The 19,317-nt window shown below is 32.7% G+C and overlaps 3 protein-coding genes across 3 annotated transcripts in view; 1 reads left to right on the forward strand and 2 right to left on the reverse strand.

Moving 5' to 3' along the window:
- Nucleotides 1–1,274: 1,274 nt before the first annotated feature.
- On the forward strand, nucleotides 1,275–12,749 carry LOAG_05791 (hypothetical protein; the record flags this gene model as incomplete). The annotated part of the gene is made up of 30 exons (XM_020446972.1): nucleotides 1,275–1,319; nucleotides 1,444–1,668; nucleotides 1,998–2,180; nucleotides 3,142–3,327; nucleotides 3,676–3,846; nucleotides 4,061–4,186; nucleotides 4,268–4,379; nucleotides 4,607–4,747; nucleotides 4,947–5,181; nucleotides 5,574–5,808; nucleotides 6,028–6,164; nucleotides 6,371–6,494; nucleotides 6,628–6,766; nucleotides 6,993–7,100; nucleotides 7,194–7,412; nucleotides 7,706–7,811; nucleotides 7,925–8,072; nucleotides 8,267–8,347; nucleotides 8,459–8,612; nucleotides 8,848–8,954; nucleotides 9,319–9,465; nucleotides 9,558–9,704; nucleotides 10,161–10,354; nucleotides 10,591–10,681; nucleotides 10,942–11,019; nucleotides 11,133–11,244; nucleotides 11,558–11,749; nucleotides 11,910–12,032; nucleotides 12,429–12,543; nucleotides 12,647–12,749. 30 exons carry the CDS (start codon nucleotides 1,275–1,277, stop codon nucleotides 12,747–12,749), a joined length of 4,284 nt encoding a protein of 1,427 aa, XP_020302748.1.
- A 5,530-nt stretch (nucleotides 12,750–18,279) lies between these two features.
- Nucleotides 18,280–19,317, reverse strand: part of LOAG_11076 (leucine carboxyl methyltransferase) — a 3,588-nt gene continuing 2,550 nt past the window's right edge. Inside the window, exons 5-6 of the mRNA XM_020448288.1 lie at nucleotides 19,175–19,261; nucleotides 18,280–18,940 (exon numbers count right to left, since the gene is read on the reverse strand). The gene's annotated coding sequence lies outside the window, so the exon portion shown is untranslated. The remainder of the gene's footprint in view (nucleotides 18,941–19,174; nucleotides 19,262–19,317) is intronic.
- On the reverse strand, nucleotides 18,823–19,221 carry LOAG_05792 (hypothetical protein; the record flags this gene model as incomplete). The annotated part of the gene is made up of 2 exons (XM_003141329.1): nucleotides 18,823–18,940; nucleotides 19,175–19,221. The coding sequence occupies 2 exons, from the start codon at nucleotides 19,219–19,221 to the stop codon at nucleotides 18,823–18,825; spliced, it is 165 nt and encodes a 54-aa protein (XP_003141377.1).

Here is a 19,317-nt window from a genome sequence, read left to right on the forward strand (position 1 = left end):
ATTTAAGTACGCTTTATATATTGTTTTTTTTTTTTTTTTTTTGTTGCTCAGTTGTAAATATTTAGACTTATTCCATCTGTAATAATTCATCTGGAAAGTGCTTTTTTGGAACAAATCAAATTGATAGTGCAATGTTGAAAGGCGAGTACAAAAATCTCTTAGAGAAAATCTGTGAAGTACTTATAATACTTACTGCATCGAGAGCTGATAAATTTTATTGTCAAAAGCAGATTAAAGAAGCTGACCGACTACTACTGCTGCAGTTTCAAAATCATTTTTAATTCTCTTCCATACACTCTTTAAGAAAAAAATTTATAAAAATACGATGAATTGATAGGAGAACGAATTCGATTTGCATTCAACTTTTTATTTTACATTTTCTTTAGATAGCGGTTCTTTATTTTCTACATAGACTTGTCATATTTCTGTTAAGAAGCTGCAATAGATCAGAGAAATATAAAACACCACAGTTTGCATTTCTCGGTTGAAACTTATATATCTATCACGAGTAATGAAACATTTACCTAAAATGAAAAGTCAACTCCGCATGACTTTCTACGCACTGAATAATAGTTGAGATATCTTCATTTGAGAAGGTACACTTCCAATTTGAACTGAATAAAAAATCGTAAAAATATATTAAACACGGAGGCAAAATGAATGGATTATTATTCGAATGATTAATTTTCAAGATAAATTGATTCTTAGAGAAATTCTCTCCTTGTTATCTCTTATAGTCTTATTATCTCTTAATTTCCATCTTTCAAATGAAATTAAAATTAACAACTAAATCAGGCCGTTTTCATTGTTACTGATATAAGTCGTTTTTTATCACTGTTGTTTAGTGATTTAGAGATTGTAATTTGTAGTTTCTTCTCGTACTCTTTTTTCCATTGCATTCATTTAAAGTTCTTACCATTAAAAGTTATGGAGAGCTATGGAGCACTGGTCCTACAGCTTTAACAGCACATTTCATCATCTTGATAATAGTAATGAATGATTAGCCTGATTAAGGACAAAAATTTTAGTATGCTTTGGATACTATCGGACTCTTTCTGGGAAGATGTTGAGAACTACTTTGAATTCGAAGAGAACTTTAAAATAAATTAAGAGAATGAGGCAGCAGGATATTAATTCTATCATTATTTATTTTACAAAAGGAGAATGATATTCATGGGAAGGATTATTAACTTATTCAACAACCTCTTTGGAAAAGAATGGAAGGTGGAGAACTAATATAAAATGGTGACGATATAAGAATTTATCAGTCGATGATGATTTCCTTGGTCAGAAATCAGTCCATTCCCAGGAACATCGAAGTATTAGTGATTTTTCCAAGCCATTGCTTTGAATTGACAATTATTTTTAAGAAACATGCAAAATAGGTGGGGAATGCAACAACAATGCACTAAAATTTAATTGAGTTTAAATTCATGTTTTCAGATAAATTCAGGTCACTGGTCTGATCGTGTAAACATTGCTCAGTGTAGTGGAAGCGCTGTGACTGCTCCATCAAGAAGTTTGGCCAAACTTACAGCAGAAGTGTTAGATCAGGGAACAGGCAATCGAATTAAAAGTAATGTGGAAATTGATAATATCTTTGCGGGCTTCGAACTCATTCCTCTAAGACCTGGATATTATCGCGGTTCTTCAAACATATCAATATTGGTGAGCGGTTAAAAGATAAATACAAACATCAGGTCAACTTTCATCCAAACGGATTTACTTTTCACTCTTTTTGTGTATACTGACTCGTTTTTGAAGAAATAATCAAGAAGTGACAAGTCATAATCAGTTAGTACAAGTTAAATTAGTCTGATATTCTTCGATTAACTATAACTTCACATACGGCTTCAAAACATCGAAAATAAGGTCTAACAGTTGTTATAAGAGAGAAGAAATTGAGATAAAAAGGTTGTAATATAAGAAATTGATAAATATCCCAGTGTAAGTTACTTTTAAGTGAGTTCAAAAAATGATACAAGAATATGTTACAGATAAAATCAACCGGTGGACCTTCGGTGAGGATGCAAGAGGTAGAAATTAATGTTCGATGCATTTCCACTGATAAAAGACAAACTCTGAATTTGAGAAGCTATAAGGGAAGAATTGGATTTCTTCTAACTATACCATTTTCATCCAATCTGTATGAACACAGTTGTCGAGTGATACTTATACAGGTCATCTCTTCTCTTGAAATAGGAATTGGAAAATCTGCTTCTACTGAAATTTCAACACGAAAGGATGCACAATGAAATTCATTTAGATAAAAAAGGGAATTAGTATAATAAAAAAGGAAAGAACTATTTCAAGATGTTCAATTCTGGAGAGATTTGTATGGTTTCTGATTTTTTTGATAATGACGTGGAAATAGAAAAACTTTGGTTAAAACAGAGTTAGAAGATAACCTTAAGACCTTTTGAGCCATTGTCTTAACTTTCTCATTACAAATGACTAGAAAATATTTGGAGAAAATAGATTTCAGAATTAGCATATAATGCAAAAAATTAACGGAATTTTCATTTTGTAACGCAAAAGTTCTGATTTCGTTAGGAATTGTTCCAAAAGAAACACTTTAATGAATTTTTAAGGAATTTTGCATGCGACTAAAAATTTCGTTCGAGTAAGCAAAATAGAAAAATGAAAATGAAGTCGCAGGGTATGACACATATATGCAAATTAACTCACTGAAATCTGAACTAGATTCAACGGAACTGTGAACTTAAGTCATTTTTGTGGAACTTTGATTATGCATGTAATTTTCTATCGTGAGCACATTCACCTTCCCACACAATGTCGAGAAAATTACCGTTAACTTCAAACATTTATAGTTGGACAGTTATTCTGGCGTATTATTTATTACAGTTTCCTTTCAATCATTACAGTAATATTGTAATAGTTTCAAATCTTTTGTCTTTTCCTCCTTTTTTCAGAGAGAAAGAGAGGAAGAGAGGCAAATATCAGTCATATTTTGATAGATGAATTCTGAAAGCAAGAAAGTAATGGAGTTTTGTTGGAGAAAAACGCTCCTATCCATCTCTTTAGTCATTTCCTTGCCTTCCGTTTAACTAGTTTTGTAGTAGAACGGGAAGGTATACTTTGCAACTTACTGTTTTTGTCTTTATTATATAAACCGTTTAGGCTCGTCGTAAAATTGGTGGACGTTTCTCGCGTCCTATCATTTTGGTGCTACCGTCGGCAGATCATTCAAAATGGATACAATATGGTTGGATCCATTGGTCACTTCCCAACAATGCAACTTATCGAGTTGGAGAAAAATTCCGAGCTTCGGTGCCATTGCATTTGGCATCAAAATTGAATTATTTGGTTTGAATTCACCATTTCACATTGCTATTAATAGGTGCAAGACTTGGCTCAACTAGAAGTTCTCAGATATCCGCCTCAGTTCTACTTGCTTGCTCTACTTAATTGATCCTTTCCGTTTAATCCGGAATAATCCTGCAGAAATTTTTGGTGCTTGAATCTAGAATTCTCAGTGATCTCATTTAATTGCGCAGTTCTTGTGCTAAATGCCTATCTGTTTGTGTAATACAAAAAAAAAAAAAATTTAAGGAATATAATTGATCATGCACAGCAATTTGAGATACGAAAATGAAGCTTGATGTCATAAAATAAGTCGCACTAAACAAGAGTCTAAAGCGTTTATAAATTAAGGTCATATGCCAGGATGAAACGATCACAGAAGCCGGTCGTGTTCGTGACGATGGTGAAATAATATTTGAAACGACAGATGCTATGATACCATATTGTACACTTAATGTATTTAGCTCAAATGGAACTGTGCAAATAGATATGATTCTCTTCTTTGTTGAACTTTCGTGCAAGGTTTGGTGCTTCGAAAGAATTGTGAAGAAACTTCTTCTGCGCATAGTGCGATGCTATATTTAAGCTTCTGTCAGGAAGAAATATTTGAGTGACTGAATTTTTCAGTCCATCCCTTTCTCTTTAACTTGATTTTGTAAGTCTGCTTCTTAGAAGACTAATGATCCCTCTTTGAAGCAAGATTTTTTTATTGTTATCTTAATTTCGAAGATTTTAGAGTTCCTTAGCAGTTTCTAAAACACTAGCTGGAGTAAATGACAACTTGACGGTAACAATAAATGGTGGTTCCAATGGTCTCGCCTTATTATCAGCAGTCGATATACGAATGCTTGAACTTATGCAGGTTATTCTATGAAATTAGTTTGAAGTTCAATAAGTTCAGTAAGCTAATGAATTTTTAGGAAAAAATGTTCATTTTTTGCAGAAATATTCATCACGTCCAACATCCAAATACTGGGACTTGTCAATGACGGAACGTTCCTCACGAACATTATTTCTTGGTCTCATTGATTCAAAGAAACTAAGCAGCGAAATCGGTAAGCATTCAAAATGTTCAAAAATTTAGTTGAAATGGTGGCGTATCATTTATGGGAAGTTAGATAATAAGTTAGATCGAGTACCTCTGATAATAGAAATATCCCAAACTTTTTTTTGTTCTGAAACAATAATCTGCTTGAATCATCATTTCATTAGTTTTGAAACAAAATTTATGAAATGATTAAATCCTTTTTTGGAAGCTCGTAAGTGATAGGAAATGTTGCAGGAGAAACATGTGAGGAAGCGGGTGTCCTCATGTTACAGCACCTGAAACGCTGCCCAAATTTTATGGATTCATCATCAGCTGTTTCGAATCTTTGTTTACGTTCCTTCATTTTGGCATGTGAACGTCTAACTGGCCGAACAAGTTAATAAAATTGTTATGGAATTGGTTTGGAGAATTATTGTGGAAATTAGATTAAATTAGTTTTTTATTCACAAATCATGCCATACTAATTGATAAACTGTGATTTACAGTCTTATTATTTTATGCTAATTGACCATATTTTAACTTAAAACTGCAAATTACCATGGAAAGATCTCTTCAGCTAAGACGATCGTTTTAGCCATAAGTAAGGTATGTGACCGGAAAACTGGACGTGGTTGTGATGTCGATAGAGATGGTGTTACAGTTAAATTGGCTTCTGTTCAAGTGCAATGGAGAAGCGCAGGTTTTCTAGCAGGTAACAGAACATGGCTTGACGATTCCACTCCTGCTTTATTCCGAAGGGAAGTGGATTTGAGTCCTGTACTTCGACAATATTTCCCAGAAGTTTGGCTTTTCGAAGACTACAATCTCGGGTTTGAATTTTTTTCTTCCTCATTATAAGTTTCTTAAGTTAAAAATATTAGCTACGCTATGGATTTTTTTTTTCGGACCATAAAAAGTATTTAGTAACCAAACAGCAGGAACATTTTACATTTGAAAGCTGCATTAAATATATGCTTTTATTAAGAAATGCTATCCGAGAGGTTAGGTTCCTCAATTTTCTTTTGAAAAAAGAATGATCTGAATTCGTGAATTTCTTTTCCTTGCCTTTCACCAAGAAAGCTAATATAAAGACCTTCGAACAAAATTTATTTCTCAATTTGAAGTCCTACAATGCATTGCTAATTTTACTCCTGACTCATTTGAAATACTTTATTCCGTTGAATATAACAGCCATTTTAAACTATTGTTATTTAACATTCAGGGCCTCAGGTAGACTAAATCTAACGATTAGAGCACCAGACACGGTAACCCAATGGTCTGTCCAGTCTTCAGCATGGACACCGGGTGATCTTGCAGTTTGTCACAGTGCTCCATCGATTATATCCACGCAGCAAAAACTCTACATGACAGTCGATCTTCCGCAACACGTTTATATCAATGAATCCGTTACCGCACGAGTCTCAGTTTTTGCTGAACAAATAAAAGAGGACATAATGGTGAACTTTAAAAAAGGAGAAAAAGAGTTTTAAAACTTAACATGCATTGTATACCAGAATAACATGTCACATGTATAGTGTGATAACATAACTATATTTTACTTCAAGGACAATGATATTTTCAAATATGTAATTATTTAAATTATTTAAAGCTTTCGTAATTATTTGAAAATTATTTAAAGTAAATTATTATTTAAAGCTTTCGTAAATTATTTAAAGCTTTCGGTTTGCATAGCGAAATTGGATCGACACGTATGCGGTGACCTGGGAGCACATGGTGAACGAGGTCAACCGGCCTACACTCGAATTCATCTTACAGCAGCAGTTACAACATCTACCAGAATATTCGCCCTTAGGTTTGTTTCCTTTTGTTCCTGTGATCTATCTCTTTTCATTTCAACGGTTGTTTTGTATTGAATCAGTAGGTAAGTTAATTTTCACTTCATTCATTCTTTCATCCACTAGTTTTACCTTACTTATATCAGTACCATGTTTTACATACCTTTTTTCGTTTCAATCAATCTTTCTGTTTTCTCTCATTGCAACAGTCCACACCTCGTAGGTTTTTGCGCCTTGGAGAAACAGAAGTTATGTTCACGTTGAAAGAAGAAATATCGTACCCGGGACGATATCATTGTGATGTAGGGGAAATATACGACGCTGTCAAATTAAGAGTTATCGTTGCTGTAAGTTAATTGTAAACTCAATATTTAAGAGGAAAATTTGTTTCTCTGTAAACCGATCAACAGTACTTGTTTTACGGCTTTTTGTATCTTTTGAACTTTTCTCACAGCACAGATGACAAGTTATTATTTGCAGAAAAGGGCGGAAACCGCGGAACATTTTAAACGATTGGTATTGAATCCACGCAAACCACTTAATCTTTTAGCTCACACTGTTAACGTACATTATTTAATGATGGAGAATGAAACAGGGAATGGAAAGAAAAATATCTTTGGTAATGAAGAAACAATTCTTTCTTTATGTCAGGATCGGATTTCGCGCAACAGAACATTGTTAGATCCCACCTGTTTTAAACTGAGAGGGATCGCTGGTACTTGAAATATGAGATTTTATCAGTTTAAAATCTGGTGACGTGATATGATTTGTTTTTACTGTTTTAATATATTTGTCGTTATTTTAATATTCAATATTCAACAATTGTGATTAACTACAAATTTTAGATTATAATGAATATCGAACAGAGCAGGAACCCCAGAAATTATTTGCTAACATCAGCATCAATTTACCTAACACTGAATCGATCTATAGCATTACTATCGAATTTTCCCGTTTGTTTTGTTTCTGATTACTGACCAATTTTGATATTTTCTCTCACTCACCTCTCAATTAAAAATTCGTCGCTGTATCGTTTCGTTTTTCAGAATTCTTATCAGAGGGACTAATAACAGACCCGATCATCCGGAATGAAATAAGTTCACGATCTAATTATCGTTGGAAAAGGAGTGTTTTGAGCTATGAATCATTCCTTACTGATGTTATCAGTTCATTTGCTCCAGCATTATATCAATTCAAATCATTAAATCCTCTTGATAGAAAGACTTATCAAGAATTTGAATCTTTAGATGACGCTATTGGATCATGTAGGTTATTCACTTTTTTAAGGAAAATAACACTAGTTTTTAAGTGCCCAATGCTCGCTACTTCAAGTAATTTGCATAGGATAATTATTTTCTTGAACTAAAAATCAATGCATCGTAGAGTGCGCATATAAAGTACATAATTAATTCAAACTACTGATTGCTTTAATTGCTTAACTAGAGGTTGAAAAAGATAAGCAGAAATCGTTAGTGTTCAGTAGGTTAATTTTAGTGAGATACTCACAGACAATCATCTAAGCTGATCATCTAAATCGATGGCGCTCTCTGAATTCCAGTAATGTCTGCGATGTTGACATTCTCCAGCTGTCATGGTGCAACTTCTCGATCATGCGCTTTCTCCAATTATCGAAAATCAAAACAGCCCCTCGAAGAATCGTTTTTGTATGTATCTTCCTGCACTGATATCAGATTTGATCATCTTCCTAATAATATTCGTGATATAAAACTTACCACAAAGTTGATTTCAGCAGGTTTATTAATTTTCAAAGTTTTAGTTTGACGGCGCTATCTACATCGCTGCTTTGCGAAGCCGCTGTTGATGAGCGAATTGTGTGTCCACTGCTTACTTATCTCTTAAATGAAATGGCAACAGATACGGATACTCAGCTTCCAATGGACTATTTTTTGGACCATATGAATTTCGTAAGCTATCCATGGCACACTTTTCATTCTCCATTTTTTTTTCTCAAATCAGTATTTAACAAACTGAAATCAAATTCGGCTTCTTTCTAATTTCTTCTCTCCTTGATTTACTTTTTTAACTTGATTAACAAAGGTGAAATCTTTAGTTTTTTGCAATTTTCTTACTTTCACTTTTCTTCCAATCTTTTTTTCAGACAACGGTGGAAGATGGGTATTGGCTTATCAAAGCAATAGTAAATCAACTGGCTTCTGACTGTATGGCATACCAATGTGCGGTAAATAGACTTGAAATCTTTTATTTTTTAAAGTATGTTAAGAAAACAGCTCAGTGTTTAACAAATTCAGAATAAAATTAACACTAGAAATTAGCTAGTTTTTATTTGCAGCGTAATGACCGCGTTTGGATTAGTTTACGGAAGAGCTTCTTCAATCTACCAGATCATACCGCACTGGATATACGTACTGTCGCTGCACTAGCGTTCATGGCACCACGATCTGTGAGCAGTATCATGCGAATTAAGCTGTACTCTGCTGCGAAGGGTAAGATTGATTTAGATTTCACCCAATTACTGTAATCACTAGATCAAGGAGAAAGTAGGAAAATTCGATAGATTTCGACTGGTATGTAGTTGAATTGCACATCGTGAGATAAATATATAGTTGTTAATGAATTCACAAAAGCATACTTAAACTTCTACTTTAAATAATTACTATGAGTGGGAATTAATAGAATTTTGAATTTAAAAAGTCCCCAGCATGTTCAATACTACTGCAGATGGCATGCTTCCGTATTGGACAACTGGAAAAATGTCGGATGATGGCTCACTATTGGCAAAACTTCGATCTGGATTCGGCGATCATATGAAACATCGAATTCTCATGGTTATTCATTATTCATTATTTTTATAACGAAAAATCTGTGAACAGTATTTCGTGCAATCGAAACTTCATTTTAAGTCTTTTTAAATTACAAAAAGTAATTCAAGTAAATTACTGCAGTTTTTCTTGGAAGGAGCTCAAGTATTCAGCATGTAAAAATTGGCTGTAACTAATTAAAACAGGATGAAAATAGGATGTGCAGTGATAGTAGGATATGTCGAGAAAGGCAATTTTTTATGCTGCTCAAATAAGTTTTGGAGGTTTGACTCTTTTGAGATGTCATAGTAGCTTAGTCACGATTTGAAATTTTGAATAAGACTTGAGTAAGACTTGAGTTTTAATTTATTCAATGTTTTTGTATTTTAAGAGTGGTGATTTACTGGTCAATTCGCTGGGTTTGTTGGCATTCTTAAGTCGCAGAGTGGATCCGATGTTTCCATTAATTGAACTCGATTTATTGGCTGACTGGATCTACGAGCAACTAAACGAAGATGGGCATACTCCGTTCGCATTGGTTTGCAATCTTCATTTAGTCCAAAATAGAGTAACGTGAAAATTAAAATTATCCATTTCTTTATTACGTCTGAAATTTCAAGACAAATTCAGGATGCATATTTCGCAAATCGAGCAATTTATGAGTATCGAATGCATAAAACGAACCGACGTGATAGTAATCATGATCGAGTAACGGTTATTTGTAAACAATGCAAATTGATAGTGCACAATGTAACGAGCACACCGACTGTTTTTTATGTAAGTGTCATGAAGTAAAAAAGTAACATTTATGTTGTTACTTTGTAGTACATTTTATCAACATAATAATGTCATCATTCACAAGGTAAGTCAACTGTCTTCTAATGGGAATCCCTCTTCCTTTCCTTTAAATTCTTATTCTCTCAATTTTGATTATTCATATATTTCGATTATTCATTATTCTTCTTCCCAAAGTTTTTTTTCGTTTTCCTGTAATTTAAGGCCCAAAATGTTAGTGCCACATTAGATCGATCAGCTCTAGATTGAAATTAAACCGTTATTACCGTTCAATGAGATAGCTGACAGTTATGAACAGGACAATCAAGTTCTTAATTTTTTTTTCAAACTTTCGTATAATATCAGTCAACTATTTATCAAATATTAAGCAGATTCTGCGAGAATGTCATATCTTGGTAGAAAAGTAATGAACAAAACGGTTGTGTTAGAAAATTGTAGTTGCCGGTAACGGTGCGTAATATAACATTGATAACGGAAGGAAATGCAAAAGTTCGGACAGGAATCCGAGTTCTAACTACAAAAAGAATGCGGTTGCGCCGTGGTTTAGAGCAAAACGATTTCTATCCCACCAAAGTCTCTGTGGTGCAAGATGTAATCAGTCCGGGAATCATTCGACAAGAAGTTTGCTTGAAGTAAGCGCATCTAAACTAGTTAACTTACCTCAGATATTGATTCAAATTTTTGGTGAAATTTGTTGCCTTCAGAACGCTATTGTAGAAAGAAAATTTTTGATCTTAGAAGAAAATAGAAATTACATTAACTCCTCCGCATTTTGAATTAAATCGGTAACAGACAAAAAATGCTTGAAGATAGTACGGTGATTAAGATACTTAATGGGAAATCCTAAATAGGGTACAATTGATTCCAGGATTCTAACATCACTAATTGAATCGCTGGAAGTAACACACGGTCTTTTTACCGGTTTCACTTCTCAAGACAGTCTTTTCCGGATTCTCCAGGTTAATTGCACACAACTTATAGGGTTTTCAACTTAAAGTACAGATGATTACAAAGAAATCAGTCCCTCACTAAGTTGTTTATTGGTTTTGCTGGAATTAACAGGAATATGATTATTAGCAAAACTTGAATTGCGCAATCCATTATTTAGAACTACGAATCCTGAGAAATGAAAGTTGGAATCAAAAATTCAAATGCTATAAAATCAAACAAGAAAAAAATCGAATTTTGACAATCTAATCTTTTTGCTGATCTATTATAGAATACAACTCTATACGGAGTCCGTCTACTGGATAGCGTTACAGTCAGCAATTACGCTGTACATTTCGTCCTCACCGATGTAAGTTTTTTCAAGTTTTTTTTTTCATTAGAAATCCCGCAATATTTTTCAGTTTCGCGAAGTCATCAGCATTTCAAAATTCTAACAATTTGTCAAACTTTTACTAGTTCTAGCTGAAACCGAAAATTCCGCTTTGCTATGAACTGAGGATAATGGAGCCAAGAAATACATACGAGCCAAATCAATTGGCTCCCGTTGCAATTACTGTCCGGCATCCTCTTTATGGTTAGCTGTAGTTCTTTCAAGACAATTATTTTTTAGCAAAAAACGATTTCGCGATATTAGCGCCTGGTTCGATTTGTTGCAAGTTCAAGTTTTGTTCGAGCTATATTATTAGATTCAACTTTTCTAAGTCTAATGTATTCGTGAGGTTTTGGAACATCTTGCATTTCGGTGGAAAATAGCTTTCTATTCCTATTGACTTATAAAAATGATGAAGCATCATACAGTGGCAGAAAGTGTTGGAAGAATTTTTACCACACAGTATACAAATGCCATATCAAAAAATAAAATGAATAATTGAAGAGTAAATTTGCAGATATAGCCGGTCAAGAGTTAGTGACTTATATGGAAAGATTCAAGCGATCATTTCTGGAGGAAACGATCGATATGGTATGTTGGGATGGAAGTTGTTCATGTGCTGAAGCCAGTTGCACAGTTCGATGCTCACAATGTCGAAGTATTACAAAGAAGCATTTGCAGCATGAACTCTGTTCAAAAAACATGTTTGGTTTGTCAAGTTTTTTATTTTAAAACGAACTTTTCACTTGCGTGTGCTCTTTTGATGACAAAAAAAAAAAAAATCGAAAATAATTGAATCACCAAGTCATTTCGAACAGACAAACACATAACCCGAAATTCTATTAGAATAAATTAATTAAATATTGCAGGAGCAACAGTGGAAGTAGAAAACTATCGGGCTGAAAACCTGAGTGATTCGGGTTATTTCATCATCGAAGTATCGTTAAAGCACTGGAAGCAAAGCAATGTGAAGACAGTACTGCAGAAACCTGGTAGTATTACTTGGATTTGATCTATATATCCTGAAGAAATTATTCATTTAAATTACTTTAGAAAAACCGTGTGGACTTTAACTTTTAGAAATTTCTTTGTGGAATTTATTCCTTCAAATGTAAGTTTTAATTTCTTTCGGTTATATAAAATGCAAGCTGTCCTTTTTTCAATAAAAAAACCAGCATTTCATAATCGATTTGCCTACTAAATAAGATATAAAGAATAGTTAATGGAAGAGCAAAAAATTTTGTCGAAATTCATATTTATATTCGTGAGTTGAGGAACTTTGAAGAGACTTAGAAACTCGAGGTCAGTTTAGTTCAAACGAAATGTAAAATTCGTTTCAAATTTTAAAAAAAGGTTCATTTCAGTCAATCTTTACAGTTATTTTGCAGATCGAATTGAGGTATGGTTGAGAACATGTAACATTCGTTGTGCAGAACCGAAAATTGGAGAAGTCTACTATTTTAGTGGCAACATTAATGGAATTGTGGTGGACTTTAATACCAGGTACTCTCTGCCTTTATCATTTTATTATTTGTTAAACTGTTCTAGGCTTCAAATCTTGTTCTTGTTTTATAAAATTTCGAATAGATACTGAGATCTTTTGAAGGATGCATTACGTATTGCGAGATGACGATCGATGGGAGTGGGCCAGTGAAGAGTGTGGACATTTGTTTAGCTATCTAATTACCAGTGGACCATGTCCTCTTTGATTAAACTTAATTGCTCAGTTAAACTTTCTATGAAATTTCCCCGTCTTCTAATCCATCGAGAAAGGTTATGAACTAGTCCTTCCAATCTTCCCGATACTCCCGAGAGCCGAGAAATAAAAACTTCAATAAATGAATATGCGAGTCACTCATAATTTCTGTGGGACCAAGACCAGTTAGATCCTTCTAGAAGCAAGAAAAGCATCAGGAAGCACAGGTTCATAAGCGTTATTTATAATCCTTTTCATCATAAAATGTATTGGATAGCATCGGGAAAACTGCTGGAAAGGTGAATGGATGATCTGTAGGGTAAGCAAAAAATAAGTTAATAATATAAACCATGAAATTTGAAAGAAGACAGTTTAAGGGAAGAAGCAAATTCAAGAATGATGTAAAGTCATTATTTTTAAATTGTTATAATTCCGTTAGTGGTAGCCTATTTTGTATAAAGGTGTATGTATTGTGGGCATATTTTCATGTGCAATTAGTTTCATTTTGCACTTTGTTTAAATGAATGATGAATAGATAATGATTAGCCAAAAAAGACCAAAATGCAACGGAAGGCATTTAAAAAAAAATTGGAATTTAAGCTAAATATCGATTTGTCGGAATAACAAAGCATCTTTCATCCCATCAACTTAAAAAATTTCGACATTTATTTTAAATCAGACAAAATTAAATTTCTAAATAATACAAGCGATCTCTGCACTCATTTGATTCCTTTAAATTCAAAAGTGTGGCATCATAAATTTTCAATTTAACTTATTCAGGGATAACAAAATCTCAAACTTCTCCAATCCAATTCAGGATTAAATCTCGAGGAAAAGATGAAATGTTTGGAACTATGTCGAAGAGTTATCAGTAGTGCTTTGAATTAATAATAGATAATTTTGATGGAAAGCAATAGGTGCTAAGTCCCATTCCGGATTTTAAAATGCCATGTCTTAATAGCGCATTACAGAATTTTTTACACCAGAAATTTTTTAATACGCGGTAAGACAATTTTAAACGGTAATCCAGAAAAGGGGAATCGGTAAAGTCAGTCATTAAAGTCAATCATTGTCACTATTATTGTGTGTTTGGTTTCACTTTATAACGTTGATAATGGACTTACTAAATGAATAAAATTCCATTAGTTATTTTGACAAATAAAAATATGACAACAAATGATCTATGGTGTTCGAGAGTTAGTGGATTTTCTTGAGCATTATTTCCATTGTTCGAGACATTTCCTCTCAGCAGGCACTACTTTGTGAAGTGTCAACTTGATGCAGTCATTAAACAAATTGGTTAATGCCAGCCAAAAGCAGCCAAATGACCAATTTCAATCTACAATTCAGTTTCATTCCAGGTTACTTTCAAGTTCAATTCACTTTCTATGCAGACAATGTCTCAGTTCAAATTCAGTTTTGCTAAGTTTTTGGTCCCTGTTATTCTTAATTTCGAGAGTGTTACTTGCACTTTTCATTACTGCACTTATTATTGATTTGGTCTTGATGACTGATGAATAAATTAAATACTAAATAAATCTGATTTAGTGAATAAGAGGAATTCAAACCTTGATCTATCTTCATAATTATTGGCGATATTTTTGCTCTCTACGATATCACAACTTATGCTTCATTTTCTCAATTCATTCAAATAAAGATTCTCGATATCTCATAGGTTCTTAAAGGAAATTTTTGCCAGTTTTATAAAGAGGATTTGAAGATAAAAAAGCAAAAAAGAATGACAAAAATAGAGAAAAAAGAAAAGTAACAGGGAAACAGGTTCAACATTGTTGATATCGCTGATATTTCTCGTATATTAGATGTGTGGGACCAGGATCTCGGTCTCAGAGAGATCTCGGGTGAGCTAAAGGGAGACCTGAGACGTAATAATTTTCACTTAGACAATTTCTGCAAGATTATTCGCTTGTTCAATTTTTCTGATCTAAGATCATAATCGTTATTAATAATTTTATTAATAACGAGAATTTTACGTTATTAATAACGTTATTAATAACAAGAATTTTACGGATTATATTATTTTTATGGCCAGTATCACTATACGAAGATTAACTGCTGTATTGCGATTGTTGCGATTGTCATAATAAGGATTACCTGAACTACTACTGTAATTGTAATAAGTTAGATTATTCTCTGGCTAGTTTCATAATATTTCACAGAAAACTTTAATGCAAACTTGTCTAGCTTGCGATAGTTTTGTGAAGTCTACAAAGTAATTTTCCAAGTAATTTTAACCTCAACAAAAACGAGAATTTTACGAATGAAATAAAAAAATCAATGATTGCGACTTCAATGACTACAGCGGCAAACTATGGTTTTTCTACTACAACAACGAAATCCATTTGATTGTGAATAAACTTCAGTAAAGTTGGTAAATGAACTAAGGACAACTAACATACACCTAAACTATACAAAGATTTACCTATTATTTCAAGCCAATCGGATATAAGAAATAAAAGGATTAAATGATTCTCGACTACTCCAATAGCACGATTTCATATGATTACAGTACTAGATTGTGGATTTGAGTCGGAATCCCCAACATTCGGTTTACGAATCCGAAAAAAACTGGGCAAGTTGCATAGGACAGTTCGATATTATGTCCAATTTTAATTTTCAAACACATAACTGCCTATTTCATAACAGCTATAAAAATAATCAATATGATCCATATTGATTAAATATTTAAAATGGAGATTAAAGACAGCTGACGATATCGTGATAAGAGAACATATTAAAATAATTTTTGAAGCCACTATTTCCATAAAGAAAATACCGCAAGCTTATGCAGGCTATCCACCTGATCAGCAAATGGAAAAAAAACAGAAGGACATTGCAATAATATCAGCAAAACCAACAACTTCAGCCTGTTTTCTAACATCGTTACTGATAACCTGAAATGGAACTTTAAAAAATCAATCAAAAGATATACGAAAGTTCGCTATTCTCAAATCTGTGTGATGTATTACATGATTAAAAGACCACAATCTACAAAACGAATTTAAAAATCTTTCTTTTCATGTAGATTCTAAATAAATAGCTATATTAAATTGCTGCCTTTTATTCCAACGAAAAATTAAATTACCATCTTATTTTCCGTTTTGAAAAAGATTAATAGAATGGCTAACAAAAATTGTGTAAATAATTTAGTAATTCCTGGTTAAAAATCATTATTTAATTAACAGTATTGTAATTACGTCATATCTCATTCCACATTTCAACACACAATAACCATGCACCGTGACATTGCGAATGAACTGGAAGAACGATTGGAAGAACGTGATACAAGCAGAAAAGTGATCATTGAAGAATTGAATTTGTAATAAAATACCAGTAACTAACCATTTCAATCAAAAAAAAAGTCAGCATTATGTAAAATTCATATTCTCTGTGCAGTCACTTTGATGTTGGCGTCCATTTTATTCATCTTAATTACTTTATTTTGCAGTTTGAAAAAGTCTTCATTCATTTCAACACTAATAGAATTTATCAGCCCATTGTTGAATGTACATAAATTCTTCAAAAAATAGAATTCCAAACTGCTTCTTTATTATGTTCAAGTTTATAGTGGAAGAATCGATGAAACAATAAAACAAAAAAAAAAGATGTAATCTTGCCATAAAAATTTTATTTGAAATTAAAATTGCAAAGAACAAATCTGTGGCTGTGGAGAGCATACAATATAGCAACCAATCTCGAAACAAATAATATGACTTTCATATTCTTACTTAAAGGAACTAATGCAATGAATGAATATCGCATTCACTGCATTAGTTCAAACATCTGTTTCATCATTTTAATATTTTTCATCAGTTTTTCCCGTAGATCATATTGCATCAATTTTTCTCGTAAGGGTACTTTTCATTTTGTATGCTAAATGCTTTTGTTCATAAAAATTTATTATTAAATATAGAATGCTAAACAAACTGTTAACAGCGACAATGAATGATAACCGGAGTGAATTCTGTATATTCGAACCATTATATAATTTATCTGACTACAAAACAAAAAGCCAAAAGTACAAAAATCTTACGGTCCAAGAAAATAATAGAAATATGAAATTTCAGTAGTTGATGGCATCTGATCGACATTTAACTATTAGAACTACGATTTCTCTGCAACCACATTGCGCGCAATATTCTCGACTTAACATACTCTCATATATCATTTCATCGATGTCATCATCATTGTCATATAAAAAAGCAAAATATGCATTTCATTATAAAATATTTACAATTAGATAAGCATTTTGCATTCGGGAAGATGTTAATGAGTACCTTATTAAAATTTTTTTTCCAGAACATATAAGTGCAATAAAAAATTCACTGTAACTGCAATCAGAATCTGAACTACTTTTGTGGTCAATAAATTGTTTCAGAGGGTAATATATCTGTTGTTGGCAACTGAAAAAAATTTGTATACCGAGAATTGAGAACTTGAAAAAGTATATTTCAAATGAATGGAACGATTTATTTTTACTGTATTTTCTCACCGTCAACAGCATCAAGCAAAATACAATTAGAAATCATTTGTTCGGAATAGAGTTCCGACTTATTTGAACAGTTTTCCTACTCCAGTGATGAAATCTCTGTTGATCATTCATTCCACTATCGTAAGGAGTATTTTTGTAAAAAGAAGAAAATCTTTTATTTCAAATGCCAAAAAATAATCCCACGCAATTTATTGAAATATAAAGTAAGATTTCAAAACTCAGACTTCATAATTCATATGAGCTGACAATGACAATGACGTCAAATGAATGAGTCGAGGACCGACATTTTATGAAGCTTCATCCATAGGGAAGAACAATTTCCCGCAAAGTGAAACATTTTAGTAGGTTGAAATGTAGATTTAAAGTGATGCGAGATTTTGTAAAAACATTATCCCGCTTCTAATATCCCTCGCCATCTTTCGCAACGAAACATTGCATTTCGAAGTGGATTCATCAAGTTCAATAGAGCCATTATTCGGCTGATCTAAAGGCTTATGCACATCCAAATCGACAAATTGTGTATGGCAAATTTCTTGTTAAACAATTTGCTGAGACTTGAAAAATATTTTTTTAAAAAGCATAAATGGATTGGCGTACGTTTGCCATTGCCATTACCAATTTCTGTGTTCTTCGGCTTCACACGATGAAGTAAATTTTGGAATTCTTCTGTCCACTCTATGTTCAGAAACATACTGATTTGCCCCAAGAAAACTGACTTGAAAGTGAATATTAGCTATGTTCACTTCATTTCTGCAAAATAAGACTCTCGCATTCTCTCATCCTCAAACAACATATGAGGAAATTTGCTCACACGATAATAGTTGCAGATGTCAAGTATCTTCCTATAAAGTTCCTATATAATCAAATTCTTTCTTTCCAATAATCCGTTTCGAAGTTAGGTAATGAAGTAATACTGTCCTTGTTACTTGGCGTAACTCTAACTCCATTCATAGTATGTTAATGCTTAATAGTTTGCCATGTTCACTACACAAAGATCAAGAATGTGGGAAGAAAGTACTGAAAGAGCAAACTGTTTAGATGACATATCAACTGCAATTAAAATATTATTTCGTGCATTGGAAACACCAGGAAAATTTGCATGAAAAATCTTCCAACACGAAAATATGGTTCACGTACGAATGGTTTTGCCCCCTGGAGATGGACAATTTTGCATGATTTCCAAAAAATTTAGAACCAAGTCCGATAGAGACAGTAAATTGTTCACGATATTTGAAAAATATTAGAAAAAGACACATTTTTTTAGTATGCAAACTTGAGCCAAAGCGTAGCTTATATAATAAGCTATACAGACGAAAATTTTTACATAAAACTATTCGGAAATCATTTCCGAAACTGTCAATCATTTTTTTAAAAAATCGGAAACCATAATACTTACGCGCGAATAAAAATGAAACCAAAAAAGACATACACAAACTTAGAACAAATTTGGAATTAATAAATTAACAGATTTTGAAGTCCCGCTAGGCAATTGTTCGTTGATCTTAGTTCCCAGTTATGACTTTATGCCTTTATAATCTTTCTTTCCCTTTATTTTAAAAAGATTTTTGGAAACATATCATTTTGTCCATTCGAAGTCAAGAGTATGAGCATTTTTTGAAGCAATAACAAAGCAGTAGTGTTCAAGTAGCTGCGAAAGTAAGATCTTCTCATCCAGCAATTCCAACTTCTCAATCCTGGAACAGGAATGTAATTCTGCTTAAGCAATTCATAAGTAACATAATATCATTTATGCTTTAATAAAAACTGTAAGAGTCTTAATGACCAAGTTTACAAATGGTATTTAACTTGAATGCAATTAAATGAAAGATTTGCATATGTTATATAAAAGATATAACATGGTGAACTGAATTTTCGTCAGGAAGATCGTAAAATGAATGCCGTAAAAGAAGTAAACATCATTCACAAACCTTTTCACTTGCATATCTGGGATTTCCTTCCCATAAATTTCCCACATTGTCTTGACAACAACGTTCTTCCAACCACTGTCAATAAAGCTAGAGAAGTTTTTATTAAACATGAAGGAAAACTTACTAAATGGATTGTAATGCGC

Source organism: Loa loa (assembly GCF_000183805.2).
Source record: "Loa loa unplaced genomic scaffold supercont3.47, whole genome shotgun sequence".
In the NCBI taxonomy this organism is placed as follows: Eukaryota; Metazoa; Nematoda; class Chromadorea; order Rhabditida; family Onchocercidae; genus Loa; species Loa loa.